Below are 16,168 nucleotides of genomic sequence, written 5' to 3' on the forward strand. Positions count from 1 at the left end.
GTGCAATACTTACCTCAAATCACTAATTATACTGAACTAAACTAATAAGAGCAAAAGTTTCAATTGATTGCGGAAATAAATAAACTACTTAAACAACAATAAATGTAATAAGAAATCTTTTTGGTATTTTTACAAATAGTTAGAATGCAAAAACTAATTTTAACATAATACTAAAATATGTTGGAGTTTAACTTCACCAAACTATCTACTCATGTTTACGAACAAGCTTTAATGCATTTATAAGTTCAAAAATTATTATTCAACTCACAGATATACTCGAATCGTAACTCCTTACAAGTTAGACTTTGAGTTTGTTGACTTATCAATTCCTTGCAAAACTTTACCAAGAACCCTACTTAAAGAACAATTGTTTATGAATGACTAATAACATTTACTTCATTCTCAGAAGTAAGCACCATTAGTTGCTATTTAGTTCAAAGATTCACAAGTATTTTTCAATCACTCCAAAAAAATGTTCCTAAATGATTTATCTTTGAACCTCTCGATTTTAGGTCATAACTCCTTTTTGTCTCTTGTCATTAATGACATGCCAGCATTGTGGCACTATGCACGGAAATGCACACTTAGCATGAGACATGGAATAACAAAAATTGACCTTTAGAAATGTGGCATAAGTGTAGAATTTCACACTTAGTGTGGTAAAATGAATCAACTTGCTAAACTCTTTAGAAGATTGGTGCTAAGCATGGGATATCATGTTCAGCACCAATACTTAGCCAAGTTTCTTCTTCTCTCTTAATGCTTCACCAAGCTTTCTATTTTTTTATTTTAATGTTTCCCATCCATTTTCCTTTTCATCTACAAAATAATATCAAAATGGTTGTAAATTTCTAAAATCTTGAGTTATATATAAACTAAAGTTAATTTTCTACAAATTAAGATAAATTCAAATCAAATCATGGGCTCAAGTCAAAGAAAATTAAGATAATTAAGTGCTTTAATTTATACCACCAGATTGGCATAAGCATAGAATTTCACACTTAGCGTATCAAAATGAATCAACTTGCTAAACACTTTGGAAGATTGGTGCTAAGTATGGAATTTCATGCTCAACACCAACACTTAGCCAAATTTTTTCTTCTCTCTTGATGCTTCACCAAGCTTTCCACTTGTTTATTTCAATGTTTCCCATCCAATTTCCTTCTCATCTACAAAATAATATCAAAAGGGTTGTAAATTTTCTAAAAGCTTAAGTTATAAACTAAAGTTAACTTTCTACAAATTAAGATAAATTCAAATCAAATCAAGAGCTCAAGTAAAAGGAAATTAAGATAAGTGTTTCAATTTATACCACAAGATTGAAGCAAATATGACAATTATTATCATGCTTATACCATCTTAAGAAAATGGATTAAAGTCTAACTCAACCCTGTAAAATCAGCTTGTGAAGTAAGGATTGCCCCTTAATTACTTATTATATACACTATTATGACTTTATTCCTAGTCGATGTGAGATTTCCAACACTCTCCTCACGCGGAGGACCAAACATCTCAAAGTGAAATTTGTAGTATTGAACATCTACAGGTAATTTGATAATGACTCAATAATAAGTGGCCAGATAAACCTAACAACACTACTATGATAGACTCTGATATGTTTTGATATCATCTTAGAATATGAGTTATAAATATAATTCAACCATGCAAAATTGACTTGAAAAATCATGATTGATCTTCACTTATATACTTTATTATAGTTTTATCTCTAATTAATGTGTGATCTCTAATAATATATAAAACTCAATATATAATTTTATATAAAATACATAATATTAAAAATCAAGTTTATGACAATATAGTTGTGCCGATTCATTTATGATGAGGCCCTTAATATTCAAAAGCATAGGAGATTGATTCCCACCTCACCCAAAATTTCTTAGTTTTCTATATTATTAAGAAGGCATCAATCCTACGCATCACACCACATTGGTAGGCACGCACAGCATCACAGACATCATTGGAAAGCAGTACATGGGAAAGATGTGACAATAAGGAATTTGAAATGTTATTAAAAATACGTTGGAGCCCAACCTGCAACTCTAACATGATGTTCCAATGTTAATTATAAGGTCCTTTAAATTTATTTGGCTACCTATTCTATAAAACCCTTTAAATTTATAAGGTCGCCATAGAATTTTTCTAAACTTTAAATTATAAAGAAAATATATGAGAATGATTTTTTTACAAGAGAATAAAAATAACTGATCTTAATCATTATATTAAAATTGATTAATTACTTAGATTTAAAAACTTACTTGAAACTACAAATTCATTTATTATGTCACAATCATTATCAATACCATTAATTTCACTGTATCATGTTGCTATTACCCCCACTAATATTCATCGTTATTGTTAATGTTACTAAAATTTGATATCCATGGATTGATATAATTAACTTATAGTTGACAAAACCATTGTCGTGAGAAGTAAAAGGGTCGATGAAATCAAGCAATGTAAATGTGGATGGTGATTAAAGATTGTATAGATTGAAATGATTAACATCATGGCTTGAAGTCATCTTTTTTGGAGTAAATTATTTTTGACACTTAATTAATATATACTCATGTGCGCGACACTTTTTATAATGGATAAAAATAATTTTTATATCAATTTTAAATTTGTCATAGATTCTTAGAACATAGAAAATTTTGACTTTTTATATTGGTCTTAAAAATAATTGACACAAAATATATTGACTTTCTATGTTATAACGTCTAGTCGTATAAATATTAATCTTAATATTATATATATATATATATAAATATATATATATATATATTTTGAAAACACAAGTATATTATTATTAATATTATACGTGATAACAAAGAAAGATTTTTCGAATTCATATACATATAATATTTACAATACGTGCCTATTTACATATCATAGTTTCTTTTCTACTTCTACTATAATATTTACATGGGTGGTTGAAATAAATTTACAATTGGATTAGTACGGTTGGCAAATGATAAAAAAAATAAAAATTACTATAATAGATCCATCAATACTAGTAGGGTTTTCTTGGTAAAAAAAATGAAGATAATCATATGCCTTCAAACATAACAGAGTTGGAAATAGCTTCCACATTCCAATTCCCTAGCTTCCACATTCAAATTCCCTCCAAGGAAGATAGCAGTAATAACAACTGTAAAAAAACCTGGAATCGCGGATAGATCCATCTATTTTACAATATATTAAATTTTAGAAAAAATAAATAAATAAGGAGTGAGAAAAAATATCCAATAAATACAAATAATTCAAAGAATGTACATAATTATTTAAAACCAATATTAAATATATATGTAAATATTTATACATATAAATATATTGTAGACTGTCTTGTTATAATAAAATTTGAATTATTTTAGTAGTGACTAGTCAGGATAAATGAGCATAATAATATCAACCAACAAAAGGATATTTCACCTTAAGTCCTTACTCATTTAAATCCCCAAGGTTAAACCTCCAACTACAAATTAATTCAAACTTTATTTCTTATGGCCATAGAATAACATTTATCTTTATATTGTCTGAAGAAATAACAACAAGGTGAGCTTACGATATTTTAACCAAACTATATTATAGTTAATATTAATATAAAAATAATTAAGATAAATAAGTTTGAGTATTTTTAATTATTTAAAATTTAATGTAATATAGTTTACGTAAATGGAATGTATTAAAGAATATTAATCAAGTAAATGACAGTAAAAAATATCATAGATCAAGCAAATAAATGAGGTTAGTAACACTTCACTAAGTAAATACACATAGATATAACTTAAAATAGATAAACATAATAATATACAGAATTTAAAAGGATAAAGATCTTCTCCCCTTACTTTAGTAGAAAAATGAAATGACTTGGAGGTACTTTAAAATTGTATATTTCTTTTATCCTTTTTCTCTCTTTTCTTTTTCTCTCTTCCCTTCTTAATATTCTTTCTTTCTGTAAGTTCTCTCTTTCTCTCTTCTAAAAAATTCTTAGTTCTATATTCTCCCACCGCATGGCCTATTTATAGAAAATTTGGTAATGATTATTTAGTTAGCATTTGATGGAAAATTTGTATCATTTAGTTAGATTTTTACTTCCCATTACAACTTAGTTACCATGCAATAAATGTTATGAATAAGCCTTATCTATACATTTAATGTAGATAAGGTATCTTTTTATTTTAACCATTCATAATATATTTATATGTATAAAAATTTAAAATAGTTACTTATATTAAACATTTGAAATTTTAACAATTTAATATATATATATATATATATATATATATATTTATATATATAATGATTAAAATATTATTCTAAAAATTATATAAAAAAAATTGAATCATAAATATTTTTATTTTAATTTGCTGAAAATAAAAAAAATCATAAGGTATCAAAATAAAACATCCATATTTATTTATTTTAAGTATGGTAACTAAATTTTTTAATATATATATATATATATATATATTATTTTAAGAATAAGATAATAATAATAAAATTGAGAATATTGTATCAGAAATTTAGGATATTACATATATCAGTTATAAAAATATCCGAGATAAAAAGTTATTTTTTAGGTTAATGAATATTTTTCCGTTACACCACTATTTCCTTTTCATTGTTGTATTTTTTTCGTGTTTTGTCATCACACTCTTTTTCTGTTATTGCATCTCTTCATCTTTTGTCATCTCACTTTTTTCTCTCATCGCATTTTATCACCATGTTTTTTCTCTCTTGACACATCTTTTTCTCTCCTTCGCTAGACTAACAACATCAAACAACACCAACACCATACGTGAAATGCACAAAAAAGAGAAGAGAATGAGAAAAAAACTTAGGAGGGCAAGAATGAAGGATTGTGAGAACAAGAACAAAAAGGAGAAGAGTACGAGAATGACAGAGGGTTTTGTTGGAAATTGCCTCAATGGTCATTGATGTCATAAAAAATCATCTCAATAATCACTACTAGAAAAATGAAAATTAGAGACGGAAAGAATCCGTCACAAAATTAAAGAAAGTCCGTCACAAAATTATTAGTGACGGAATTTGTGACGGATTTTAGACCGTCACAAAAAATGGCGTCACAAAATATTTAGTGACGGAAAAATTCAGTCTGTCACAATTAGTGACGGAAATATGCCGTCACTAACTAATAAATTTTCCGTCACAAATTAATTAAATAAATGTTAATACTTGAGTAAAATTCCGTCGCAATTTGTGAGGGAACGCATTCGTCATAAACTGTAAGGGATTCAAAATCGGTCACAAAATTCTAATTTTTTATTTAAATTATTCCAGATTTATTAATTATACAATATATATTACTTTCACTTTTTTTTTTCTAATCTACAAGTATTAATTATTAATTTTCAGATAATTGACAGTGGTAAGATTCGAACCACTTACCTTCTACTCATTTTAACCTTAACACTCCTTCTCCAGCCATCTGAGCTACCTTATCATTTCAGTACTTATTTAACAATATATATATAAATATGAAAGAATATCAATTTTTATCACAATAATATCAAACATCATTAAACATCAAACTAATAAATTTAAAATAGATTCATAATTAAAATCATAATATAATTTATTTTAGAATTTTTATTTTATTAAATTAATTGAAAATTAATTATATTTTATCACTTTTTAATCAAGTGAATGAATGATAATGAATTAACAAAATTTTTAAAATATATTTTAATTGAAATTATATTTTTAGTAAATATTTGAATATAAAAGTATTTTTATAAATAATTAAATGAAAAATATATTTTAAAATTTATTTCTCTCATAACACCACTTAAGTAAAAATGTTAAAAAAAAATAAACTTATATTTGTTTGTGTTATTTTTCCAAAAAAAATAAAATAAAAAGAAAAGATCAAACCTTTTGATAATTAAGTCATCCAAAAATTAAGACCAAAAAATAATGTTGATTGGACCAAACTACCCAATACGTACGGACTGAGTTCATTGCAATATCCTCCACCAAAAAGAAAAGGACAATAGACTCCGAAACTATAATGCATAAATAGAATTTGAAAATTAAAATAATTTATTCGAAACGGTTACACGAGGAAAAACGAAAAGAATAAATAGTTGTTTAGATTGTGAAACTTGTAATCAATTACTAAAACCTTATATTCGATTACTAGATGATTTTATAAATTTAACTTTAATTCTAATAATTATAATCCCTTAACTAATTTTTTAATTAATAAAAAATATTATAAATAATGATTTTTTTATAATATTTATTAAAATTATACATGTAACACTTAAATCTAAAATAATGTTCAAGTGCCATAAATTCTCCAGCATCAACCATATATATATATATATATATATATATATATATATATATATATATAATTTTTATATTACTTGCATTCACAGATATTGATCTGCTATATTAGAGTCACATCTTTATTAATTTATTAAGGAATATTTTTACTTTCATATATTATTTTATAAATTATATATTATAAATTATCATAAATATTTTTTAAACTAATTATAAAAATTAAAAGAAGTTTAAATAAATGCAAATGACAATGTATTACAAAGTAATAGTTTCATCTTTGTATTAAAAATATATTATTCTTCTCTTTTTCATCTATCTTTTAACATAATTGTACAATAAAATTTTCTATTTTGAAAGGGATACATAATCCCTCACAGATTGTGACGAAATTTGTGACGGAATACAATTTTTAAAAATTATCCGTTACAGAATCTGTCACAAATTGTGAGAGATTCAAAATCCGTCACAAAATCCTAATTTTTTATTTTTACGAATTTTTAAATAAAAAATAATTAAATTATTTCAGATTTATTAATTATATAATATCTATTATTTTCACCTTTTTTTTTTCTAATATACAAGTGTTAATTATAAAGTGTATTATATAATATATATAATACACTTTATAATTAATTATATATATTTTTATCTTTTATTAATTATATAATATATATTAAATTATTCCATTTAAGTGTATTATAAAGTATGATGATAATATTTTTATATATTTATTGATAGACTTAATTGTACTTTTTATTAAATGATCAAGCACAATGAATTTTCTAGCGTCAACCATTATATATATATATATATATATATATATATATGTGTGTGTGTGTGTGTAGTTATATATAATTATAAATAATTTATAAATACTTTTATATATTTATTTTTAGCTTTTTAGTTAAAATGCAAAATAATATTGTCTTTTTATAATTTCATAAGTATTTTTAAATTAAAAGTTTTTTCCTAATTCATATTTTAATTTCTTATACTTCAAAATGACAACTTATTATTTAAATTAATTCATTTCTTATGTTTTAATTTTTAATATTTTGATGAAAAACATATTTTAGTTTCATAATTTTTTAATTATTTTTTTAGCAAAATATTTTTTATTTATACATAATTCTTAAATATAATAATTGTACAATAAAATTTTCTATTTTGAGAGGGATACATAATCCCTCACAGATTGTGACGGAATTTGTGACGGAATACAATTTTTAAAAATTTTCCATCATAGAATCCGTCATAAATTGTGAGGGATTCAAAATCCGTCACAAAATCCTAATTTTTTATTTTTACAAATTTTTAAATAAAAAATAATTAAATTATTCTAGATTTATTAATTATATAATATATTATTTTCACCTTTTTTTTTTTCTAATATACAAGTATTAATTATAAAGTGTATTATATAATATATATAATACACTTTATAATTAATTATATATATATATATATATATTTTTTTTACCTTTTATTAATTATATAATATATATTAAATTATTCCATTTAAGTGTATTATAAAGTATGATGATAATATTTTTATATATTTATTGATAGACTTAATTGTACTTTTTATTAAATGATCAAGCACAATGAATTTTCTTGCCTCAACCATTATATATATATATATATATATATATATATATATAGTTATATATAATTATATATAATTTATAAATATACTTTTATATATTTATTTTTAGCTTTTTTAGTTAAAATGAAAAATAATATTGTCTTTTTATAATTTCATAAGTATTTTTAAATTAAAAGTTTTTTCCTAATTCATATTTTAATTTCTTATACTTCAAAATGACAACTTATTATTTAAATTAATTCATTTCTTATGTTTTAATTTTTAATATTTTGATGAAAAACATATTTTAGTTTCATAATTTTTTAATTATTTTTTTAGCAAAATATTTTTTATTTATACATAATTTTTAAATATAATAATTCTACAATAAAATTTTCTATTTTGAGAGGGATACATAATCCCTCACAGATTGTGACGGAATTTGTGACGGAATACAATTTTTAAAAATTTTCCATCATAGAATCCGTCACAAATTGTGAGGGATTCAAAATCCGTCACAAAATCCTAATTTTTTATTTTTACAAATTTTTAAATAAAAAATAATTAAATTATTCTAGATTTATTAATTATATAATATATTATTTTCACCTTTTTTTTTCTAATATACAAGTATTAATTATAAAGTGTATTATATAATATATATAATACACTTTATAATTAATTATATATATATATATATTTTTTTTTTACCTTTTATTAATTATATAATATATATTAAATTATTCCATTTAAGTGTATTATAAAGTATGATGATAATATTTTTATATATTTATTGATAGACTTAATTGTACTTTTTATTAAATGATCAAGCACAATGAATTTTCTTGCCTCAACCATTATATATATATATATATATATATATAGTTATATATAATTATATATAATTTATAAATATACTTTTATATATTTATTTTTAGCTTTTTTAGTTAAAATGAAAAATAATATTGTCTTTTTATAATTTCATAAGTATTTTTAAATTAAAAGTTTTTTCCTAATTCATATTTTAATTTCTTGTACTTCAAAATGACTTATTATTTAAATTAATTCATTTCTTATGTTTTAATTTTTAATCTTTTGATGAAAAAAATATTCTAGTTTCATAATTTTTTAATTATTTTTTAGCAAAATATTTTTATTTATACATAATTCTTAAATATAATAATTGTACAATAAAATTTTCTATTTTGAGAGGGATACATAATCCCTCACAGATTGTGACGGAATTTGTGACGGAATACAATTTTTCAACATTTTTCGTCACAGAATCCGTCACAAAATTATTCATTAAATTTTGTGACGGATTTTTGTGACGAAATATTTAGAGAGGAATCAAAATCCGTCACTAAATTCGTCGCAATTTTTTTTTATTAGTGACCCCGTTTGTGACGAAGTTGTTAGAGACGAAAATTTTTCCGTCACAAAATACGTCACAAATTCTAAAAATAAGAAGTCCGTCACAACAATAAAATTTTCGTCACAGAAGTCGTCACTATTAGTGACGACATTTTATCCGTCACAAATTTTAATTTTTCTAGTAGTGAATGTACAAATGCTTCTTGTTGAAATTGTCTTTGTTATTTGAATGTAGAAGATGATGAAACAATGGAGCACGAACTCAATTTGCACTCTCAATGTAAGTAATAAGAGCGGGTGATAATTTATTTGTCATTGAATGCTTCTTTTTATGATAAGTAAGTTAATACTCGTTGTAAAATGGTTAAAGTTAAAAATTGACCAATACATTTTATGATGAGTGGTGACTTGCCTATTATAGGAAGAACATTAGATAAGTCAATACTATTCATAGAATATTTTGATATATTTATAAATGTCACCATGTCACTTTTTATGTCATGCAAATAACATTCAACATAAAAATGTAAAAAAAATTATTTTTACACTAATAAGTAATAATATAATTAAGTCGTTATCAATTTGATTTATAAAATGAAATGGTGAAATTAATATAATCCCTAAAAAAAATTACATCAGATGTTAATCTTTCTAATAAACGCTATTAGGACTTTAATTAGTACTTTATATATTAAAAAAATATGAGACTAATTAATTATCCTATGATGTCACCAACTCCACCCTATATATGGATGTTAGATCCTTTAAGTGTGCCATTAAACCAACTCTGGAAGGAAACATGTGTATGTCTATATCGCCACCGCGTGAGAAAAACGAGTTCTGATTTCTTTTCAATATACTTTTTCTCATAAACTCATGCATGCTGCATAATTCAAGGTTAATTGGTTGATTGTTAACATGATTAATTTTAACATAATCAATAAAAAAAAGTGTCACATCAGAATAATAATTGAGAGTTTACACTGTCGATTAAAATTTTCATCTCATCCTTTTCTGAAAAACAAACTCATATCAAAACTATTTTTGTCAATGCGAGAAGTAGGTTGTCAACTACTTCTCCACATCATGTAACACTATTGGATGAATATTTTCTGTTTAAATTATGTGTATATTTTGAAGTTCAAATTTCTTTTACAATTCAATAGATCAGTGATGAAGTACAGGGATAAGCTTTTTTTTTCTTTTTTCTCCTTGTCGCTGAATTTTCTAAACACCAATTTTACTTACTATTGTTTGTCATCGAAGTGAAAAGCTCTCAACACATCATAAAAGATTCACCAATGTACTTTACTAATATATATAGTTGCTAATTGTTTAAAAATGATTAATTCTTAAAATTAACAATGATTTTTTGAAAAAATTAAAACCATAAAGAAAATATTTTTATTTAAATAAGTTAAATCAAACCCAAATTAGCTTTCCCAGTACTGTTACGTATACTTCCTAGTTCCTACAATTACAATGTCATGTCGACTTTCATCGATAACAGACCAACAGTAAAAAGTGCAAATCCTCAAAAATGACATGATGTTAAAGGAACAGTTCTAAAAGAAAAAGAAACAGACAATCAATAGTAAATTAAACAAAACATTGTAACACTTAATTACACGCCTAAACAAGATTAATCAGTAAAGTTTAGTACAAAAATATCATTTGTATAATACTATCCAAAATCATTGTATGGCAAAAGGAAACTCGAGCACGCTTCCTTGAGTAACCGCTTCTTTCCAAATATTTTAACCTTTATCCGATAAAACCAAGACACTTTTGGGTATCTGTCTCGATTTGTTGTCACTTTCTGAATACAAAAATGGTCGATCCCTTTCTATTATATTAGCAACTATCCAACATTTTGTTCAAATCACTTTCACGTCAAACACTTGCAGTCTGAATTCGTTTATATATTGACATGTTGTACGTAGCAACTTGAACTCAACTTTGCCGACAAAATCCAAAGTAATTAATCACATCTATACATAAAAGCTGCTTCATGTTATATATAGCCACCAGTAACTAACATTTTCTTCTTATTTTTAAGATATCACGAGTCATCATAGTACGGCCATAATATATATCAGGCAAAAATAAATAAAACAATTTAATAATTTTTAAGCCTTAAAAATTTTACTAATCTCTAACTCATAAAATTTGTAGACATCACACATCGATCAACAATATGATGAAGATCGATATAATATATAAGTAAAAACTAATTTTTATTTTTAAAATTTTAGTTTTGTAAAATTGAACAAAACTAAAAAAAAAAAAGAAGAAAGAATCACATATTGTATAAGAACCTATTTAATGATTGTGTCACTTGTTATTGAATCATTCATCTTATGCAAATTTTTAGTTTGAAATATCGGTTAAAATATAATATATAAATAAAGCATATTTTTTTTCACTTTAGAAATTAATTTTGTAAGCTATATCTTACCATATTCTTTAGAAAAGTTGTGTTTGGAAATCTTTTGCACATTCTAATCTAGACACGTAGAAGGAAAAGAAGATTTGGATTAGCATCTTTTAGAACTTGGGTACACAAACACGGACTAAGAATATCTTAGAACAAACCAAAAAACTAATATAATAATAATAATAACTTTCGCTTGCTAAGTTATATGTCAGCTAGATAAATAACAAGATGTCATTGGATTCCATTAAAAACCAAGTTCCCATATCCAAAAAGAAACTAATAATAATCTCAATAAACTTAACAATATTAATACATGAGGATTTTGGCCATCTATAAATGTGGCATGCATATATTAATATATAGCACTATAACCATAGTACAAAGTCCTTAATAATCTTTATTACAAAACCTTTAACTTACAAGTGCACCATTCCTGCCATATACTATATTGGAAGGAGGCACCTCAAACTGCACTCTATGCCACCTAATTAATTAATTAAGATGAAGAAATACACTCTTATATATCTCCTTGAACATAGGAAATAAATTAGATTATTACTCGCTCATTAATATTAGTTAATTAGGCTCCTAATGATAGCAGCTTCAGGACTATCAGCATCAATTGTGGCCAACAACTGAGACAGTCGTTCGCTCAAATCATCCACTTCTCTGTGTAAGCTTCTGATGTAGTTACAGGTCTCTTGTAGGACCTTGGATGCTGATACCTGCAAACCAAATGTCAGTGTCTCAATTACCTATAGTCACTTTCTTTCTACACATATCCATAAACATATAGGGAAATTTACTAACATGAACTTACACTTTTGAAGAGATATATTAACAAGTTTATCTTAAAATACACTTAAATTTATAGTTTGTTAAACAAGTAGATGCATGTTAACCAATATTTGTGGAAATTGATAATGTACACTCATTTATTTTTTAAAATTATATTAATAAGTTATAAGTCACTTTGATTTTCTTAAAATACACAAAGTGATGAAATGTTAATTTGCTTGTTTGTAGCGGTGAGAAGGAATATGAAGGTCACTGAGCCAAGTGTTGATGACTGCAGATATATTACTCAGACAATTTCTTTCGTTTTTAGAAGAAAAAAAAAATAGCTGATGTGTAAGATTTTTTAATGATTAAATGATAATAAAATAAAAGTGTGACAAAAATATAAAATAAACGAGTAATTTAGCAGATAAAAATGAATTATAAAGTACATATATAGTAGTAAAATATATGTAGTTACTTTTCACTTTTTTTTGTTGAATGAATGATATGTATCTCTATGTACGATTCAATCCTATTCAGAGACCATACAGGAAGGTTCGTTTCACGAATTGGTCCAAGTTAACCACATGACTGTTACACTGCACAGACCTTTTTCCATTTTAAAGTCTCTTTCTTTATGGGGTTCTGCGTTACTGTTATTTTTACAAATATATATTGCACTATTTTTATAAACTATTTTAGTTTGAGAATAATAGATTTTATTTCAAAAATGAAAAATAATTAATGTACCGTAGCAGGAAATAACATATTTCTGTTTATATTTGTACGATCCAGTCAATGTGAAGCCTTTGACGACTATAGGGATCTGCATAAGATTTGGAGCTGTTGGAAACTATTCCCTTAATATATGGGTCAATTTCAGACTATATTCCTTGACTACTTACAATTATTATAATATTATGTATATATATCACTTACATGTGCTACCCGAGCCATGTGCCATTTCTTTCTACACTATCCCCTTCCACAACAAAACAAGCAATACCATTCCACTTCCTCTATCTTCTTTCTTTGTGGCTTCATCAACACACATAGCTGCTTCAACCCACGTGAAACTAATATAATACAGTTATATAATATATATTTTTTTACAACATTGATCTTTTTATCTCTCTCTAGTGTATCAATTATCTTATATATTTTATACGTTCTTTTCTTCTTGCCTCTCTCTTTGTTTTGCAAAACTACTACAGCATATATGTAATCTATTCAAACTTATGTACCTATATATGGTCTAAGAAATGTTAATTAAGGATAGGCTTCAAACTACTTTAAGCAAAATAAGAGTTAAGGTGGTAAGTAAAAGTTTCCGACAAAAAAATATTACGAAGATCTTGCTAAATATTACTTCGGTACTTTTTATAAACAACAAATAATAGTGTATTTAACTATATTCTATATTTCAATGCAATAAATACTATTTTGTATCCCTTAATAATTTTTTACGTCAATTTGATCTACAATATCAATTTAATGATGAATGTAGAAAATTAAAAATAACCGACATAAAAATATTATGTTGCACCAGTGTAAATATAATTATTATGATGTGTTGTATAATTATAACACATGTTCTAGAAGTGTAGACATCCACTCTAGTTGACACCTAGAGAGATAAAGAGAGAGAAGTTGTGAAGTATACCTTATCAGAACGCCTATCACGAATCTCAGGAACAAGTTGGCGCAACTTGGAAACAAGGTCGATGATTTGGTCATCAGAGATCCTTGTTGACGAAGATTGCTGCCTGGACCTTCTGCTAGACATTTCCCTAGCTAGGTAGAGCTTAATTGGTGCAATTAATTTTCTATAGTAATCTTGATGTTATAGCTTCAGTTGAGTTTACTATGCAAACTAAGGAGAGTGAGTGTGCAAATTAAACAAATTAAAAGAAGATGGGGATGGGGGTGGAGAAGTGAGGGAATAAAGAAAGCAACGAAAATGGGTTTTGGTTTTGGAAAGTAACAAATAAAAGAGAGGCTATATAATATGGAGAAGGAGGGAGAGAAAGGCTATGATTATAGCAGTGTTGGGATGCAAGCTAGGTATGCAAAAATGGAGAAAGTGATAAGAGAGATATAAAGAGAAGGAAAAACAAAAGGACCACACAAAGGAAGAGTGAGGGGTGGAGAAAGAAAGAAATAAAGAAAGAGAAAGAGATCAGAGAGGGTACAATAACAATACCAAAGACAATGACCTAGACTTGGTGTTTAATTAAGATGAAGAGAGAGAGGGTTTAGGTTTCTTCTTCTGTTTTGTGTTCCATATTGGGTTTGGGATTCAAGTGGGTTAAGAAGAGTGTGTTTGTTTTTAAGCTAACAAAGTGGGCCTTCATGTACAAGTCTCTATGAGCAGGACCATGTGATCATAGGAAACTGATTCTCTCCAATTCAAGGGATGCTTTGTTAATTTTCCCTCCTAATCACACAATTCCACGTAATTGTACCCCTAAACCTCTACCACCTTCAAGACTCATCGCTCCCATGTTTCAGGCTTATGAGTCAAAACCAAAACTAGCTGCAACAACGTTGCCGACATGGCATGCAACAATTGGTCAACATCCCCTGGCTCCTTTGTTGATTAGAACAAACAAAGTGTGTGCATTAATTTGGTGACTTAGATCTCAGCGAAACTGATGCTTCATTATTATTATTATACCTCGCCTTGTTAATGTCTTTAATTAGCACAATCATTTTGTCCAATCACCATCTTAATTTTTTCCAACCTAAGTAAAATCAAGAAAGCAACACGTTTAATCAAAGTGCGTTATGTACATATATAGAATATGTGCAAGTAGCTAGATGTGAAATGTTTGATTAAGGAATCGACATATTTGGCTCATGTAAGATGGGGAAAGGTAAAATAAGTCATTTTCAACTATTCATGAAAAAAAATCTAATAGTTAATAGTATTTTGTTACATTGATGTACCTAAGTCATACAACATTTCGTGATCCATGTCACCGACTTCCCTTAATATGATGACTTTGTTGTTATTATTATTATTATATTCTATTACTAAAGTAAATTACTCATTTTATAAAAGTTAAATGCAAGAAAATCGACAAGCTAGCAAGAAAAAGATTGAAATACAAACGTTCAATAGTTTAGATTAACATGATGAATAACAATTAAATTAGTTTAACTTTTGTTATTCATCGAATTTGACTCGAATCAAACAAATGAAATTCAACCTTTATTAGCTCAAGTATCGAGTTTACTCTTTGTTAATTCGATAATCTAAAATCCAAACCGATCATTTTTACTTGATACTTGTATTTTTAATATTTGATTACTAAGTATGATTTTGTGATTTGTGCTATTTTTTTAATTGTGCATACCAATTATACTTGAATATGTTATTTAAATCATTTTATATGGTTGATTTATATTTGAAATTTAGAATAAAATAATGATTATTTTTTAATTCTCAAGAAAACAAAAGAAAAATATCATTTTTGTATGAAAGAAGATGAACCAACCAAAATTAATTTGTTTAAATTTCATTTCTTCTCGTAATCCGAATCCTAAACATCCCATTTGGAGGAATGTTCATGGCAATTTCCCTTCTACTTGTTTAACGGTGACTCTTCCATTAACCATCCTTGTTAGGAAACAACTAAGCGATGAAAAGGGCCAAT

At 25.6% G+C, this 16,168-nt stretch overlaps 1 protein-coding gene across 1 annotated transcript; it reads right to left on the reverse strand.

Moving 5' to 3' along the window:
* Nucleotides 1–11,991: 11,991 nt before the first annotated feature.
* LOC109817010 (transcription factor PRE5) lies at nt 11,992–14,769 on the reverse strand. The gene is made up of 2 exons (XM_020382204.3): nt 14,173–14,769; nt 11,992–12,454 (listed from the first exon to the last, which is right to left on the reverse strand). Exons 1-2 carry the CDS (start codon nt 14,293–14,295, stop codon nt 12,302–12,304), a joined length of 276 nt encoding a protein of 91 aa, XP_020237793.1. The 5' UTR covers nt 14,296–14,769; the 3' UTR covers nt 11,992–12,301.
* Nucleotides 14,770–16,168: the final 1,399 nt, after the last annotated feature.

This window comes from Cajanus cajan, chromosome 2 (genome assembly GCF_000230855.2).
Source record: "Cajanus cajan strain Asha chromosome 2, NIPB_CcT2T_4, whole genome shotgun sequence".
Classification (NCBI taxonomy): Eukaryota; Viridiplantae; Streptophyta; class Magnoliopsida; order Fabales; family Fabaceae; genus Cajanus; species Cajanus cajan.